Source organism: Myotis nattereri (assembly GCF_964212035.1).
Source record: "Myotis nattereri genome assembly, chromosome: 5".
NCBI lineage: Eukaryota > Metazoa > Chordata > Mammalia > Chiroptera > Vespertilionidae > Myotis > Myotis nattereri.
In genome coordinates, this window is record NC_138080.1 from 104,438,093 (window position 1) to 104,457,478 (window position 19,386).

The 19,386-nt window shown below is 40.1% G+C and overlaps 1 protein-coding gene across 1 annotated transcript in view; it reads left to right on the forward strand.

The window, feature by feature from the left end:
- RANBP17 (RAN binding protein 17) overlaps positions 1–19,386 on the forward strand; it is a 221,477-nt gene that overhangs the window by 156,651 nt on the left and 45,440 nt on the right. Inside the window, exons 19-22 of the mRNA XM_081091860.1 lie at positions 1,804–1,907; positions 7,551–7,639; positions 13,480–13,587; positions 15,714–15,796. Of these exons, the coding sequence (XP_080947986.1) occupies positions 1,804–1,907; positions 7,551–7,639; positions 13,480–13,587; positions 15,714–15,796 (384 nt within the window). The remainder of the gene's footprint in view (positions 1–1,803; positions 1,908–7,550; positions 7,640–13,479; positions 13,588–15,713; positions 15,797–19,386) is intronic.

Below are 19,386 nucleotides of genomic sequence, written 5' to 3' on the forward strand. Positions count from 1 at the left end.
GGGAGAAGGGGGAACACGGGCAGTGAGACTCGGAGTGCTTGCAGGGGAGGTTAGCTCAGACATTGGGAAAGTGATCATTTGACCTGGGCTTTGGAAAATAAGAATGGCTTCTCTAAAGCTTTCTAATGTTGTCATCAGTTGTCTGAGGGTGTATCTAAGAGGAGTAATTGGTCACATAGCCATTGACAGAGCAGGGATTATAATCAGATCTGCTTTACCCTTCACCTTGGATCCTGGCCCTTGTCCAGAACAGCATACCAGGAAAGATTTGTTGGTCTTTTGAGATCTCTTTGTGAACAAAGCTAAGTCCTGGTTCTGTTTGACTCTAGAAACAGATTATGTATGGTTAAAGGGAAAAGAAAAGCCGCAAAGGACCAGGGTCAGCCAGGTCACCTGCTCCAAGTCAAAAGATGCCGATTTGCCCTACCTGGTTCAGTGGATAGAGCACCAGCCTGTGGACTGAAGGGTACCGGGTTTGATTCCCATCAAGGGCACATGCCTGGGTTGTGGGTTTGACCCCTAGTAGGGGGTCTGCAGGAGGCAGCCGATCAATGATTCTCATCATTGATGTTGCGCTCTCTCTCTCTCCCTCTCCCTTCCTCTCTTTGAAATCAATAAAAATATATTTGTATATTTTTAAAAAGATACCAGTTCTGCCCTGATCTGTGTGTGTGGCCTTGGACCTCAGTTTCCTTATCTGCAGAAAGATGTATAGGCTAGTGTTTCTCAAACATTTGTATGCATCTGAATCACCTGGAGAGTGTCTTCAAACAAAAATCGCTGGACCCCACCCCTGAGTTTCTGATCCAGCAAATGGGAATGTCCATCTAACAAGTTCTCAGGTGACGCTGATGCTGTGAGGCCAAGGACCAAACTTGAGAACCACTGGTCTCTTCTCTGAGATCGCATTTCCTCTCTAGTGCTCTATTTAAAAACTAACGGCATAGAAATCAGGGGCCTGGACCATATAGTTCCACCTCCAACTGCATATGCTACCGTGAGTAAGTCACTTAACCATCCTCTGCTGTGTCTTCATCCGTGAATTATGGCTCTTAGTTCCCTGTGGCATAGGATGAATGAGAGAGTCAGCTCCCACTTAAAAGAAACCACTTTTGAAAGAATACTTCATAAATTGTCAATTGTGCATATCCATGTATGAAGACTCCACTTTGCAGAATTTTTGAGGAAACCTTTAAAATGAAAAAGCAATAGAAAATGTCTCTCCTCCTCTTTTCTAAAAGAAAAGGAAGTTTGATGTAAGAGGAAGTGTACCCATGGAGAATGTACTTAAAATCCAAATGACCCAGGAGGGACCTCATCCTATTTGGCAGATAAAAGTTTCCCTGCCATCTAGTTAACAAATTAATAAAAAAGAGCATAAATAAAAGGGAATAATAACTTAGAGCTGAACACCTGAGTCCGTGAGCCCTTTAGGGCCTTGGCACCCAAAGAGAATGGGAAAGATCCTTGTCTCCGAGGCTTTGAAAGAGGCTTTCCTTGGACATTAGGGAAGCTCTGGGGGCCCTAAGAGCGAAGGGCTGACATGCCTGGGGCATGAGTCTGTTTGATCCAATAAAGAGCCAAAAAAAAAAAAGTCTGGTAACTAATTTTGCTATTTCATTTGGTGCAAAAAGAGAAGGCAAAACGGAATAGTCAGTGAGCCAAAGCACAAAATGGGCAGGATGTGAATGCAGGCCGACCCTTCCCCAGACATTTCTCCGCCTGCATGAAGCGCTCACTGCTGAGGCTCACACACAGTAGCGTGCATTTAAACCATGGTGACCCTTTTGTGTTTTTTGATAGGCGAAGATGAGGACGAATTTGAGAATTTCATGCTGCCTCTTACAGTCTCTTTTGAAACAGTATTACAAATATTCAGCAACAACTTTAAACAAGAAGATGTGAAGGTGGGTTTGTTTCCAAACAGGAGGAAAGGCAATTTTGTTCATTCTAGAATCTCCAGGTCCAGAAGAAGGTGCTGCATGTCCACGTGTGCTCTGTGCCTCGTCCGCATCTTGTCCCTAACTGCATGTGTCTTTCTGTTGTACTTTTCATATAAGTGTTGAAGTTAATGGGCTTTGAGATCAGCCATGAGTTGGGACAGTAAGTTTACGATTAGGTGACACAGACTTGTCTCTCATTGCAGTTAATGTCTTTAAAAGAACATTTCTCGTGGGCACACCACTTTAAGCATCCCTGTCCTCTCATCTACCCTGAACTGTATGTTTCAACATATTGATATGGAAGAATGCACAAACATACACATGTTAAAACACTACATCTCTAAATATTTTTTAAACAATTTATATAAATCAAGACTTTATTAAATGGCTAGGCATATATGTATAAATAGGAGCTGGTCTTGAAGTATTGCATTCTTAAACTGAACAAAGTGATTAGGATAACTGATAGCTAAGTAAGGTTTTTATGTGCCTGTGGGAGCCATATTAGGATTGATTTGACAAGTCATTCAGCTGTGGCAACAGTCATAATATCTAAGACAACATTATGTTTTATTAGTAAAATCCTTAAGTGTAGCAAGCTGTTTGTGACAAAGCAGCCCCATATTTTAATGTGGAGGATGGGGAGCACAGGGTCTGCTCAGTCGGAAGAGCATCTTCTGAAATTATAATGTGTCCAGGCCGTATTAAATAGATTGACACTGATTAGTATTTGTAAGAAAGTAATGTAGTCCCGAAAATGTAGGCACCTTTGCTGGTGATGCTTGAGTTATATTTTATCGTTATTTGAAATAAGTTGACCAAAATATTAACCATCGCTTTGCATGGCTCCTCTTCTCTCTACAAAAAAAAAAAAAAAAAAAAAATTCACAACAAGAAGCCAAGTAGAAAAATAATTGCCTTTGATGATTATTTTAGGATAATTCTTCTACCAAAAACTAATTAGCTAAATACTGTACCTTTTAATTTGAAATAAAGTTTTTGAAATTAGTATTTATCAGCATGCAATAGTCACAGAATTTTAAAACCAAAAGAGATTTTAGAGATTTTCTTTGCCTTTATAGTTTTGTTGAAATTCTACACCAGTTTCTATGCAGGTAGCTGTGTTTTTCAGATGTGTCACAAACATTTCGTGACCAACAAGATCTTTGCAGCTTTAAGGTAGCTATTGCTTTATGTCAAAAAGAAGCGAGGTTGAAAAACACCATCTTTATAAAAATTCCATCTGTCTCATTGGAAGATTTCATTATGTTCCAAGTCCACTTTGATGTGATCCCATCCAGTTTGATAGAAACCATCTTCCTCGAGTCATTTTTAATGGAGTTCCAGTGATATATCCCTAAACCAGCAAGTTCTTAACGACCCTGGAAAGTGACTGCTTGATTACACTTTAACGGTATTTGCAAATAAAATCACAAGTAATTAAGGGGAAATCTCCAGGCTTTTGAGCAAGTTTGATGCATGATAACTGCCTGATTCAGCTTCATCTAGAGTAATGCTGTGTAGGCAACAGCTACGGAGATCAATAGCAACGTAATGATGGTGGCAGAATTAAGTGAGTAACCTGAGAACTGTGCCTCAGAATGCATGCAGCTGCCACGAACCAGGGCCACACAGTGCACTCCGTGCTTCCGTCCTAAATGTTCATCAAAAGACGCCCTGCAGGAAAATGGAGTTAGATGCTCTTTATTGCTGATCGTGTCTCTTGCCACATTTATCAGGGAAATTGGATTAGCAGTTGGCAGCTGCAGGTAGACAAGATTCTGCAGTGATTAAATATGCAGCTTGGCTGCATTTGTTGTGACAGACCTTTAGTAAATTCTACTGTAAGCACCATCTGTCTAATTTGTATAAAGAAAACTTGGTGCTTTAAGCCACCAGTGAAGAACTAAATCTGTTGCTTTATCATAAACAAAACTTTTGCACTAAATGCTTTTAAATGTAATTTATTAGGTTAGGGCTATTTTTCTATCATGATGAATAAATAATACATGCAAAAGTGCTTTCAGGTACTTCATTTTGCAAGGACTAGAGATAAAAACGGTTCGGTTTTGTTCTTCAATAAAGTATTTAGTATTCCAATCCACAGGAGGTGATGCTGTTAAAATATCTCTATGAAAATGCCTCGGGACTGCCATATTCATTTAATTTGCAACCCTTACCAGGATTTTCTAACTCCCTATTTATAGATATTTTTCAAATGCAGATTTCAGGATGAACATAAACATTAAGGACCAATGTTGCCAAACTGAAATATGGTTGTGAGGGGAGGAAATGCTGCAAAACCCTTAAATTTATAGCTTTGTTTTCTTACTTAGTCCTAATAAAGTTGAAGAGAACATTGAATTTTTGTCTTAGGTTTTTCTCTTCAAAGTAAAAGGGGGGAGGGGTGCTATGACAAATCCTGGCTCTAAAGCATTTGTTTAAAATATATGTTTTTCCCATATATTTGGGTCCGTAGTAAAATATAGTCCAATACTCCCCTGACTTGTGCATCAGTTTTTATTTGACCATGACATCATCAGTTTTAAGGGAAATGAATGAAAACTTCTCAGAGGAAGAGGAGCAGTTAAGTAGGAACCTGCTATCTTTAGTCCCTTCGTATAAACTCCACAATGTTAAATTATTTAAAATCCCTGATTTTCAGCATGCGCACATTAAAAGTTTTCGCACTAAGTGCCAAATGTTGCAAACAGCACTTTAACAGAATGATTTTGCTTTGATCCCTGTAGCAGTTCCTGAATAATTTATCACAGGTTATTGCCTTAATTCTGGAGAGGGATAGAGCAATAAAGGCAGATGAAAACACTCCAGTTGAAACACCTTGGGGCCTGCTCATTCCTCTGACACGGCTCTTTTGTTGGAACTATTTAGAGGTTATTAAGATGTGTCTCCAGAATTAAGAGTATGCTTTAAGGATGAAGACAGCCATCTTAATTCTAAAGACAAAGCACAATGACCCTTCACCTTCTTTTTCTTTGTTGTTATTATATAGTAGAATTATGAGGATAATATTATAGCTGCCCCCAGTAGTGCCACTACAGTAAAGGGTCTGTCAGACTTTCCATTAGAAACCCTGTTTTGGGGGTCAGGGTGGAAGGAGCCGCATTTCAGCTGTTTCCCAGCCCATCCGTCTCACACTTGGCACACAGACAACTGTTTACCGGGCAGCGGACTGAAGCACTGAGCAGTTTCTCCGTGGGCTTTCCAAAAGGAACCTTCAGGATCCGATGCCCCAGAGTTAACCCACTCCCCAGAACACCCTCCCTACAAATACAGCGCCGCTCACTTTTCACATCAGCCAAGTGTTGACCAACTGCAGGAGAAAGGCAACTGTTCAGATAAAGCTCTCTGTACTATTTTAAATGAGATGGTAAGTTGTGGCTCCTCCTGCCCTAAGTTACAATCGGATCACCTTTCACTCAGACGGTTAGTAGCCTGGCTGAGCTCCTAGTGAACAGTTTTCCAGTCTCATACCAGAACTGGGTATGTTGTGGCTCTCACGAAAATACTCCCTTAGTGTTATTTGAGTGTCAGTATAGCTAAGTATAGTACGCATGCTGTTTGAGATAAAAGATACTGTTTGAGCTTAAGAAATCTGTTTCTTATGTTAACACTGCGTTTTCCTGCCGATCAAATCTATTGAAAACATACATTTAGTTATTTCTTAGTGCTTTCTCTACTATGTAGTAACATTTCCTAAACTTCAACATAGATAGAATTTCATAGATTTGAGTCCATTAAACCATGTCTATGAACTTGGCTTCATTTAAGGAAGAAATTTATGGTGAAATAAATAATAGCATTTTTGTGTAATGAGGATAGTCTAAAATATTCTAAGAGTCCTTTGCATTGGGCACAGAGAAAGTAACTCTTGGCTCCTCTTGCCTAATTTAGAGTTGAATGGTGAGTGCCTGATACATATGTGAAAATTTAAGATAATATGAAGAGTAGCTTGTGATCTGTAAGTGTACATAGTAAAGGTAGAGCAAAAAGGCGACTGTAGTAGACCACAGAGCCAAATAGTCTGAGTCAAATTGCTCCAGGAGGCTGAGAAACGTGGGAGACTGAGGAAGAGGGAGCAGGTACCAGGTGCTGGAAATAGGTTGCACAAAAGGCAAAAAGGTTTTTAAAAAAATAGCAGGTCACATGAGAGACCTATACAGGAGGCCAGCTGGTCACAGAAAAACAAGGACTGGTGAGGTCAGGAGAGGAAAAAGAGGAAGTCACAGAAGCAGAAACGGAGTCAGGGTTACAGGTTCAGAAATTCAGATAAGCGTCATTCTATAAACTGAGACAGCACAGAAACAAGATCATAAGCAGCTTCCAGCTGCAGTGACCTGTGAGGCGGGGTGGCGGAAAGATCAGAAATTCAGACACGCCGACAGAGAAACTATTACTTGGTACTTGGAAATGTTGCTCAGTCATTAAGCTGAGGGTCATGATTCACTTCCAAATCCTTAATGATAATTTAAACACCTTCCTAAAGAGGTTTTCATTTATAACCAAGGCGCGAGGAAAAAGTAAATCTGGCCAAATGAAAAGTTCAGAGAGCATTTTCTGGCGTATTTCCACTGAAACAGTATCTTCAGAAATCACAGTTGCGGATCTCAATTATCCCACCCCCTTGTTTTGCAATTATGTTTATTTGTGCTCCTTGTTCTGACATTCTAGCATCTGTTCACGGGTTTTCTGTTTCTCTTCCCATGAATCATCCTAAGGACAGCTTAATTAAGCATCCAGAGTCCTAGTCAGATCTCTCTTATTTTAGAATCAAGTTTTTGTTTTTCTAAAACAAAAATATTTATAGAATACTTAGTATGCATCAGGCTCTTGTTAGGCATTTTTACATAAATTTATCCAGTTTATTCTTCACAATTCCTCTGAAAGAGTATTAGCCCCTTTTATAGATTAGAAAACTGAGGCAGAGACTGATGCATTGCCTTGCTTTAAGACTTACAGCTCAGAAGTAAGGCTGGAATTCAATGTCAAGTCTTCTGACATGGAATGTAGAACTCTTCCCTACCCTCCCCCCCTTTTTTATTTTTTATTTTTTTTGCTTGGGAAATGTGAGTTCCTTTCTTGTTACATCATGGCACAGCAGGTCACCTGGACAGTTGTACTTTGTCCTCGGTTACTCAGGATATTTCTGAGAGACCTTTAGATGCCAGTGTACTTCCACGGTAGACTTCACTCTGCAGAGTAGAACTGATTTCAGGCGAGCCGGTGTTGTTAAGACTTCCTATTATTAAATAATGTCTAGACAATGTGCATTTCTGTTTTGTGCTGTTATCAGTCCTCGTTTTGCTATTTTGGCATTATGCAGAAACAAAATGTTTTGCGAATCTAACTCCCTATAATATTAAAATTATGACTTAGCTCGTTTTATAAGAATCAAAGTAGAGTTGGTCAGCAGATTTCATGGTGTGTTCGTTTAAAGTGTCTATGGTTTTCTGTAGAAAGGGATCTGAGCGAGACATTTTAGCTAATGAATCAAAATCAGATATGTGGTCATTATTGCCTGATTATTACTCCATCTGCTCTGTGCTAACGTGAAAATCAATTACTGTGTCTCTTTCCCACTGACAGCGTATGTTGATCGGGCTGGCAAGAGATCTTCGAGGGATTGCCTTTGCACTGAACACAAAGACCAGCTACACCATGCTGTTTGACTGGATGTATCCTTATTACACTGTGACAATACCAGCTCTGTGCACAGAGGGATGCCAGGCCCCTCGCTTTCGCTTAATAGTATGGCACAGTAGGGAAGAGGAAACAAAGCTAAATGAACTAATGTGTAATCAGCTAAAAATTACAGCACAGTGGCAGCCGTGCAGATAACTGAGCAGAGCATTTGGAGACCCAGCTCAGAGGTCACTTTTTCGGGGCCATTAAATATTGACAACTTAAAAATCACATCCCCAAAGGATTGTTTTTGTTGGGGTTGCAGGCATAATCGGGCTAACGTCTTTAACTCAGGACCAGTGCAGCCTACCGTTCGGCATTTCGAGGAGATTTGAATTTCTACTCCATCTTAATTAGCAGAGCTGAGAAGGTCACTTTATCTCTTAGAGGCTTAATTCATCATGCTACAGTTTTTCATCACCATGAAAATATTAATGGACATGGAAAGGAGGAAATAAGTGGTCAGGATTTTTCATTTGGTGCATGAATTTACCTTGGCCAAAGCTTAGTGCAGGCAGCAAAATAAACAGACATCCCCCACAGAAATGTCTCATCACGTAGGAGTGGAAATAACATGGGCCTTAGGGTCAGAAATCCCAGCACCTCGCTTGTTGTGCAAACCTTGGCCAGTCATTTGCCCACTCTGAGTCTCAGCTTCCTCATCTACGAAAGGAGACATCCACAGTCACCGCTTGTTATGACCATTCAGATAGGTAACGCACTTTGCGTAACGTCTGAAACATGTTGGGTAATCTTAAATGGTTATTGTTAATATTGTTTTAATAGTATTGTATGAATCCTCCTTGACCCTAACAGGAAGTGACCACGTACGCAAGTCGCATACGTGTAATATAAAGTTGCCGTGCCTTTATGCATGGAACCATCAGAGAACAGAAAAATTCTCTGGCCTCAAAGCTATTTTGTTTTTTAAGTTGCACTGCTTTTCAATTGCTCCTTACAACCCTTATCCAAACTTCCTTCATAAATTGTAAAAGAAACTTCTTTAAGGCAGTCTGATCCAGCTACAGCCAAAATATAACTGACAGGGAACCTGGGCATGTTTTAGGAAAACTCTCTCTGTATTTTTTAAATTAACATTAATTTGAATACTGACCTACATTTTACTGTTAAAACCTACTTCATTAGATTTCTATGCCCATAGAAGGTTAGAGACAATGTTCCATGTCATTGAGGAATCGTGTGTGTCTGTATCAGCATACAAAGTATATGTACAGAGATTACAGATTTTAACATGGGAATTCATATAATTCTTAAACTATGAATGATAAGTTGGAATTACATATGGCCCTTTTATTTCTCTAAACATAAATAGAAGCTCATAAAGTAAAACTTTCATTTATTTGAAAAATCATAAAATCCTAGTTTCCTCACTTTAAAATTGATGGTCATCTTAAAACCCAGCTACAACTCTAGGATGTCCAGCAATTGATGTTTCGTGTTTTCCTCATCAATAGTCTTCACCAAGAGTCAAGGCAGAACCTTCTCGCCGAAGGTCAAAGAATAAGAATAGCTTCCGTAATTGATGCTGCCTAAAATTTATAGAACATACTGCAATTTAAGTTTTTAAGGAAGGCTGCTGTCCATTCCCTGACTTAGCTCCTTCTTCTTGGCACCTATTTCAATGGTGAAACTTTTGTCCAGCAGATGGCAGAAAATAGCAAATGGAAAACCTTGGGACTTAATGTTTTGTTTTGAACTAGAAACCATTGTCTCCAGCATTTGACCATAGATGTGGCAGTTATTAGGGTCCAAGGCAGAGCGTGAAGTGTCAGTTATGCAGGAAGTTGTGTTAGGTTGCCAGACGGGTGGCTTGGTACAGGCCTTGCTTACAATAATCGAGTTTCAGTAGCAAATCAGCTTCCTTGGGAAAAGGCCAAAGGCTTTTCATAATTGTATTGACAACAAAATGAATATGATAAATGGTATTCATTCAGTTGAGACAAGATTTATAGTTTTCCTTTGGGCCAGGATGAAGAGCAAATATTTATAATAATAGTAAAATTTGTTTAAAAGTTACATTATTTGATCATTCAAAAAGGTTTATTAAAATATTTCGAAATACTTTAAGCAGTTTCACGTGATATAACGTACAGAAGCTTTCCAAAGTATTCTAGTAATGTAAAAATGAATAAGAATATGATTAAAAAAACATGGATATGAAAGTCATTTATTCTTCCTGAAATATTGATATGTCAAACCGTCAGTGGTGATTCCCACATTACTGCTGGGGAAAGCTTATTTGCCTTTTATCCACATAAATGTGTGTTCTTTAATTTGTTATACAGTCCTTAGCATGCAGAGGAATCATCCTATAAGAGCACATGTCATCTTACAGTCAAAATGCATTTTATTTATGGTGATTATTTGATAAAATGCTATTTTAGTGGTTAGCTATTTAATTCAAAAACATTTCTATAAATACTGCATTAACTGCTACACGAACTACATTGCTCATCACTCTGTCCTTCCAAAACTAAATTGCCTGAAACTCCACAGCAACCACGTTGACAAATGGTTCCACTGCTGGAGAATTGAAGAAAAATTATTGATAATCCTTCTTTGCTCCTGTTGTGAGAATGCAATAGGAAAGCCCCTTACCTTGCAGTGTTAAGTCACCTTGTTTAAACATTCCCAGATCACATTTAGACTGAAGTATCAAAAATCCAGAGGGAAATTGAGTGGGGAAGGGGGGGAAGCGGGGGAAAGAATGTGTATGATGCTATTTGCTCATAGTCTTTTAATAGTCATAGTCTGACCTTTGAGTCCACTGTTTTCCAACCCATCAATCAGTTGTGTTTATTAATATGCATAAAAGCATGCAGAGGCAAGGCCAGACAATGAGCTGTGTAGACGAGCACAAACTCTGGACTGGAACAGTCTTAGATTCCAGTCTGGTTTCACCACTTACCTTGTGAGGTCTTGGGCACGTTACTTAATGTCTCAGAATCAGTGTTTTCTCCTGTGGAACAGGGCTAATAACACCGACCTCACGGGTGTGTTGTAAAGTGAATGAACTGACACAGGGCCTAATACAGCGCCTGCGCAAAGTAAATGCTCTACCACTATCGTTTAGTTCTGTTCCCTAGCAGGGATGAGACAAAGCAGTCCCATTTGCTCACTTACTCAGCAGATTTTGCTAAAGTCTGGGCTAGGTTTTATGAGGGATATAGATTACTTTGGATCAAATCCTACCCCCAAAATGATCTTACAGTTTAATAGAGCTGGTTAGATACCTACATAAGTGACTATAATAAAATATAAAAGGTGATAGATGCATTAAAGATACAAATGGAGTGATTACATTTAGCTAGAGAAGCAAGAAAGGTCGTATAAAGGTGAAGGATCTTATCAAATAAGTAGGATTGTACTGCTGGAACTGTTGGCTGGAGCACAGGTAAGGAAGGGCAATAGTGGAGAAGACGTATTGTTATACAGACCACTTCCTGGTTAGAACTACAGGTTGTCTGGGACCCTTGAATATCAGGCTAAGGATTTAGGTCCTTATTCCATAGATAGTACAAAGCAATTGATTGTTTTGATTTACTAACAAAATCAGAATTACATTTCAGGAACAAAATAATGATCAATATTTTGGACAGACTGAAGTAGGGAAGAAAGTAAGCCTGAAAAATCGCTGTTCAGCAAGCATTTTTTTTTTTTTTTTTTTTTGGAGTGCTCTGTGCCAGGCATGGAGACTGAATAAAAGGGTTGCTTTTTACAAGAATGAATAGAAGAGTGCTCTTTAGAAGCCCACTCTAGTGGGTGTAACAAATAACTAATAATCAATGTGTTATAACAAAAATGCGGGTAAAGGACCATGTGAACATATGAGGAAGAGACTGGTGTTTCTGGCAAGAAGAGTAGGCTTCCAGGAAGTAAAAGTTGGGTGAGGCGTTGAAAGGTAGCGAGGCAGGCATTTGCCAGACAGAAGGGAGAAGAGTGGCTTCCAGCGACATCTGCCTTTGTGAGCAAAAGTTCAGATGTTTCACATCCGTGGAATACCTTTCAGAGAAGCTCTGAGCTGGCAAGCCCTTTCTGTCCTGGAACCACATTCTCACACCCTTACCTCCTAACAGTTTTAACGAGGTCTTTTGTTGTCTTCTGGTATATGTCGATGTTTTCTCTATTATGAAGTCCCGTAGAGAAAGAATTATGTTTTCACTCATTTCTTTTTAGGGGGGTTGATGGAGGTAGCATATAGAAAGTACTAATAACTACTGGGTTAATGGGTGGATGGATGGATGTTGTCAAGAAGCAAATCTCATATTCTTTTCATTTTCTTATATTTGGCATCTTACAAGGTAGCATCATATCCTTAATGTTTGTGTTTTTCATTTATGTGATGTAGGCCTTAGGAATTCATTGAGAAGATCTAGGTGAAAGCAATTCTATCTGTGCCTCTTCTACCCAAGGGCCCCTACTGTCTTCCTCCTGTCCAGGTAGACGTAGTCCTCACAAGGCCACTGGAAAATTAGGATTGGGTTCCGATTCTCAGTCGGAGTCTGGCATTCTCACTCTGAAGCCCTTTTAACCTCCCTGCTTGGCAGACCTCTCCTCTGCTTCCCAACATCACTCATTTTCTCAGTGGCAGTCACCTCTGTCAGAAGCATATTAGAATTGGCACCACTCTCATTCCACACAGCACAGGGAGCATCCCCTCCTGTCCCCCAGCCTTATCCCATAGTGAATGCAATATGCTCTGAAAAATAGGATGGTCCTAATGCCCTTAGAATGCCTTGCAAAGGGCCTTGTGTGCGCTTATGATATTCTTAGATCCTGAGATTTGGGTCTTTCCCGTTTTCTGATGAGCCTTTCAGATGCTTCCTCCCCAGTGATCACTTCATTTGTCCTCTTACGGTCTCAGTGGAACACTGGTATAGAGGAACGGAGACGAGAGAGTTGGCATCAGTGGATTTGCAGGGAATTGAGAATGGCTGAACCTAGATCGGGTAGGAGTACTAGGAAGCGAAACTGGATGTAGTCAGGGACCACATCTTAAAGGGCCTTGTATGCTATGCTAAGGAATTTGACATTTATTCTAAGAGCAGGAAGAAAATTGCTATTTTTTTCACCAGGGAGATCTCTACCCATATCACACAGAAAAGGAACACCACCAAATGATTCAGTTCAGCACTTTTCATCTGCAACAGAAAGACAAGTACATTAGAAAACCTCAGAAAGAGAGCGACTTGGGGATTAGGAAAAGGAAATGAAGGCAGGAGCATAGTAAGAGTTTTTTTCTGCTGCAGTTTTAGACCTTAATTTGATCTTTATGTGTCCATTTGGCAAGGAGGAGGCCAGTTGTGGGTTAGAGCCATTGAAGCTGTCAGTTTTCCAAGTTCTGATGGTCATGGTCATTGACTTATCAGAGACATAAACTCCTTAGTTGTTGAGGACTTTTGAGAATTTCTCTTCGGGTGTGTGTACATAGCACTACCTTTTAGCAACACTGAGTAGATTAAAAGTTACCCAAAGGTTTTCTTCAAACTAACATCCCCAATGTTCCTTGGAGTTACAGTGGGTCCAAGCAGAGCAGGTCAACAACTTAAAAGAAAGAATGTATGTAATTTCTAAGCTATGAGATAGATAACATGTGATTTATTATTACTATTTCCCTCTACTTTTATATATTTTAAGAATTCATAATGAGCAACTTATTCCTTAAGTAGTTTAATACCCAAGAAACTCTTAAAATAACAATTAAAATATGTTTTTATCCTATTAACTAAATTTGTTTTCCTTTTAAGGGGCACTAACTTTCAGGAACAATCTTTCTTTTGACACTTAAGTTCTTTAACAGGCTTTATAAAAGGTACCCAACATATCTTCCCATTCTGCAGAAGGCTATTGAGCAATGGTATGGAGAGCCAGCATGTACCACTCCCATCTTAAAGCTTATGGCAGAACTGATGCAAAACAGGTAAGAGGTGTGATGGGGAGTGAAAAACAATCTATTTGGCAGCAGTCTCCAGACATCAGAACTTATTGCCTTATGTGTGTATAATCAAGGCTTAGCAAGAACCCAGGAACCCAAACAAGATAATCAGTAATAGCAATAGAATTAGAGACAGGCTGAGTCCTTCATAGAGAACACAGTATACTTAGGATCTATGGAGCTGGGAGGAAATTGAAGACTACAGCTACCCTTGTTTAAAATAAGCCAAGACACAAAATGGAAGAAGGCCAGATACTTTAACTGTTTCACTGCTTAACTGCAATTCTGTAGAATTTTAAAGCAGGAAAGAAGTTTCGAGGTCTCTGAATTGAGATGCTTCATTTTATGGATAAGGGACAGAGTCCCAGGGCAGTTCAAGACACGGTTTGTCGCAAGAGCCCTGGGGATTGTCCTGGCTTTGATTTCTAAGTTATCCTTCTTCCTCTTAGGAATAAGGTGCATGTATATGGGTGATTTATGCCCTCAAATTTTTCATTTAAACGGCGACTACAACACTTCCCAGAAACTGCCTGTGTGACCTTATAATTTGCATAGACCAGCAGAGATTCAATAACTCTGCAGATAAATATTAACAAAGATGTAGCCAAAAGAGAAAGACTGCAATAAGCTCATTGGTTTACCTCTTTAAAACATGTCATTGTGAATATGGCTTAGCACCAAATTACCTGTCACTTAGCCATCCTGTCTCATCAGCTCCTCTTTGTAATCCGCGTGCTGGAAGGGAGATATTCAGACAGGAGTATGGATTGCCGCTTTAATTTTATCTCTGGTGCTGAGATTTCATAGCAATAATTTAAAAAATTTTTTAAACAAGAGGTGGAAAAAGACCTGGCAAAGAAATAAATGTGAGTATTACTCTTTTGAAAGCCGTTTTTGTTTTTATCCATTCTCATAGGTGGCTTACCTTCTAAAGGAAAAGTAGCTCTGTGTTTTATATCAGAAATTTAGTTTTTATTCAATTATAATTTTTTCAACCAGATAATTGATATTATATATTACTGATAAGCATGTTATAATAAAGGAAGAAGCATTGCATTATATATTGTGAAGTATTTTCTATCAGCCATAGGCAGATCATTTATATCTAGCACAGTTGTTTTAACAACTACCTAGTGGAAATCTGTAATCTCAGAAAATATGTTACCTTGTCTGTTCCTCTATAATCAAATGTGAATTATGTCTCTGCATTTTTTTTTTATTCAGGAATTATATACCAACAATCGGATGTTCACAATAATAAGTTATCATTGGACTTTATTCTAACGCATTTTGAAAAAGCATAGAAAAGCAAAGATTCACTCTATTCCTGACTAACAGTCCTTTAGCAAATGTCTTTGCTTTCTGATATTTCTTTAAGCTGGTTTCATATTTTTGCTAATCCTTTTAGAAATATATCATTTTCAAAAGCACAGCAGCAAGGCGTATCGGAGCCACCTAAAGCCAGAGTGTGTTAAAAAACAAATATTGTATCAGGACGGCGTGTCCTTTGCTCTGCCCCACAGTTCTCCCACCTCTCAGGAGCCAGGGAGGCAGAACTGCCCTCATTTGGAACCTCTGGGGTGCGGTTTTCTTGACTTGGGCTGTGTACAGTGGCAACTATAGTATGGATGTAATTTCGTGTGTTTGGAATGTGCTTGAAATAGCAGATGAAGCTAAAGGTGCCTAGGTTTCCTGTCACTTTAGAATTTATTTTTAAAATGTGTATTGGATACAACAAGAAATCTCAAATGTAAATCTCTATCCAAGTATCTATATAAACTTACACTTACACACCTGGGGCTTCTGTTATTATCTATCAGCCACTTTGCATGGAAAGAGAAGGGTAAGAGGTTTGTAATAGAGGATGTCAGGATACTGTTTGGACAGGTAAAAAGTGAATTCTTTGAGTCAGCAAATAAGTGAAAATAATTTTTCATGATTGTCCTAGTATCTTTGTAGAGAGAAAATTAGCATATGTATTAATGGAATGGCACTTTCAAACAGATAATTGTACTGCCGCTACTTCTAATAAATGGAAATGCTGTGCATGTTAAGCTTGGATTTGGTTTCTTTATCTGCACAGAGAGTCTAATTTTTGCTATATTTCTTAGATCCCAGCGTTTGAATTTTGATGTATCGTCTCCTAATGGAATTCTTCTCTTCAGAGAAGCTAGTAAAATGATTTGCACTTATGGTGAGTATCTCTCTCCATATTTGTCTGCAATATAACTTTATCTCTTTGGAGGAAAGAAAGATGTTTGTTATTTTGTTATTTTGAACTTCATATCTGTATGCATTTGTGAGGTGGGTAATAGGAGTGCAAAAAGCCAGGTAGCTATATATTGGCATCAGGAGAAGTAAGCAGCATGCCTCTGACTACATATCATTCCTGACCACCTTGATGAATTTCTTTTGGAGAAAACTGCAGTGTCAGTAGGCAAAGGAAATGCACTAGGCAGAATATTGAAAAGTTATAGCATATTTGAAATTGCTAGAAGTTCTATCAGGGACTCTGCTGTCTTGGGTGAAGGAGTGCCTAGACCAGTGTCACCAGCACTGCATTTTGAGAAAATATCCTGGTAAAGAGCAGTAAATACTGTGCTTAGGGACTGTGGGGCATTGCACCCCTGGAATCAGAGTTCAGTAGTAAAGACTGTCCTGTTCAAACTTGGTAAGGTGCTGGAATTGGGCCTTAGAACAACCATAAGCCCTAATGCTTACCAATTCCGACAGCTTCATCAGTGAAATTCTCAACTCTGGACCTTTCTGTAGCGGGGGGCGGCGGCGGGGGGGGGGGGGGGGGCTAGGGTGGGTGAGAATCCGCTGACTGAACACGGAGCACGGGCTGGGCCCCGGCAGTGCCCGCTCTGGGCCAGCTGTGTCCTGCGTCCTCTCTACTCCGTGCTCTTCTCTGTGGCCTGTCCTTTTTCCGTTCCCCAATCAGTAGCCAACTCCAAGCACGTCTGCTCTCAGAAACGGCCTGTGATTCTCGTGCATCTTTTTGAGTACCTAGAAGCAAATTTTACAAAATCCCATAGAGCTTCATTATTTTGTGTTAGGGGACAGGGGGGCGGGGGGGAGCAACCATTAAAAGTATATTACTTTTTTGTTTTTAAGTAAAAGCCCATTTTTTAAAAAAGCAGAAAAACAGTTTTCTTAAAAGTATTTTACATTGTACGGTTGATTTTAGAGTTGGAGACTGTAATTATATGGAAACTACAGAAATCACCTCATTAAAGACTTGCACTCTATTATTTCATCTCTGTCCACAACTGTGTTGCCACAGCTTTTGCAACCCTTGAAGATGGACACATTGGATTCATAGAAAGTAGAAAGCTTTACCTCCTAAAAGTTAAAATGACCCCCTTTTAAAGTTCTCAATACTGTACCACACTTCCGTGCGTGTCCAGTTCCTTTCAATGTCTTGTTATATAGAGATGTATGTCCGGACCTTTTTCCAAAAGCCTGATATCTTAGAAAAAGCATAATGTTGGAGATTAAAAGATCTGAATACCAACCCTTACTAACTCCATGACCTTCAGGAAGACACTATACATTTTTGTGCCTGGTTTTCTCATTTACTATAAAATTAGGAATCCTATTGTCCCTCTGTATCTCGGGGAACTGGTCCCAGGACCCCTCAGACACTCACACCCACTGGCTCTCAGATCCCTTATGTACATTGGCACAGGGTGTGTGCATAGCATACATAGGACTTGTAGATAGGCTACAGCAGGGTTGCCTGAACATCACTTCCTTCACATGGATTCAAAGTAGCGCTCAGTGTGTGGCAAATTCAAGCTTTGCATTTTGGAATTTCTGGGACTTTTCCCCCAGTCATTTTAATGTGTTTTTATTGATTTCAGAGAGGAAGGGAGATGGAGAGAGAGAGAGAAACATCAATGATGAGAGAGAATCATTGATCAGCCGCCTCCTGCACACCCCAGCTGGGGATCAAGCCCGCAACCTAGGCATGTGCCCTTGACCGGAATTGAACCTGGGACCCTTCAGTCCGCAGGCCACACTCAATCCACTGAGCCACGCCAGCAAGGGCTTCCCAGTTTTAGATCCCAGTTGATTGAATCTGCAAGTGCAATACAGAGGGCCGTAATGAACAGCACCTACTGACCTACTCATCTAGTCTTGGGTGAAAGGTAGTTAGTGGAGGAGAGAGCTCGGCATGGGCTGTGACCTAGAAGAGGGAGGTACGCACTGAAATGCCTCTCCTTGACCCAGCGCTGCTCCTCGCACTCAGAGTCCCCTGGCTTTGGACGGGTTCACTGGCCATTTCATGTCACATTCCTGTGCAGGGATGCCTCCTACTCAGACCACACTGCTCAGCTTCCTTCTGCCGGTAACAAGTGCTGGGTTTGCGTTTCCTTACTTTTAAAAGGAAGTAGTATTTTCCATTATGAAGCAATGTACATGTAAGAATTTCTTAGTAGTCGGTAGAGCTTTAGCTGTAAGAATGTCAGATTCCTGTTACAAATCACATTGTATCTTTCGTTTCCCTCTTTCTGGGCCCAGGTTCTTGCACTAAGTGTGATTTTTTTCCTCTGAGGCTTATTCATTGCTGCGGATGGGCTGGTAAGGGCAGTGGTATCTTCCTCTGACAGTGTTCCTGGACCTCTAGAACAGTGTGTGTCCAGCGAGCGACAACAGGGGGCCTCAGAACAGTGCCAAATCTGTGGGCTCCAAAGCTGCCCAGTCCGCTCTCAGGTTGTCTGTCTGACATAGAAGAAGGCATCACAGCAAAAACTGAGAAAGACAACTATGTAAGGATTTCTTTGGAGGAAGAACAAGAGGAGACAGAGGGAAACAGGAAGGGAAGAAAGAAGAGAAAGGAGGTAGAATGGAAGAGGGAAAAAAGACCCTCAGAGCGTTCTGGAGAAGTCAGGTGTTTGCTTACCCGGAAAAAAAAACTAGGAGATTAGGCTAAGGCTCTGCTTCTCAGTTTAGACTAATAATAATGGTAACTTCCATTTTTTTAATCAGCTATTATGTGCCCACTCCTGCCTTAGGCCATTTGTCAGACGTTAGCCCATTGAATCCTCAAGTCTGCCACTCTCTAGTCATTGGGATTTGATTAAGTTGCTTAGCCACTTTTGCTTCAGTTTCTTGTTAAACAGAGAAAATAATGCCTACTTCATTAGGTGATTGTGAAGATTCAATTAGATTATGCATGAAAAGCCCTTAGAACAGTTAGCGGCTATGATTATTGTTAGGAAGAAACTGGAGCTCATGGAGGTTAAGCGATTTGCCAAATATTACAAAGCTAGACATAGCTGAACTGGAATTCAGAGTCTGAGTGACTTGAGACAACAGCCTTCCATATTTCTTATTGCCACTTGGGAGTTGCCAAAGGAAGATTATACCTTGGTTGTTTATGATGAAGCACTGTTCTTTTAAGTATGGCGATTTCTGTCCTAAAACTTGAGGGAAATCAAAGGCTCAATAGAGAAATGTCCTTCAACTTTGTCACCAATGACTTTTACATGTGCACTTTACATAGAATAATAGAAAAATATCTCTCACCTTCATTGATTCCATTGCTGACCCTGTCAGCCAGGCTGATCTTGTCTGTCTTTACTTTCTGTAATGTTTCATTACCCATGCTCTTACCTCTGGAGATTCTACCATGCTCACTGGAGCGAAACCATGTGGGTGCCATCCAGGAGTCTGGAAGGTGAGGGAGAGAGGAACTGGGAGGGCACAGGAGCCAGCATTATTTATTTCTTTGTGAGCCAAGGCGAAGGAAGGGGAAGCCCATGGAGGGAAAGGGCC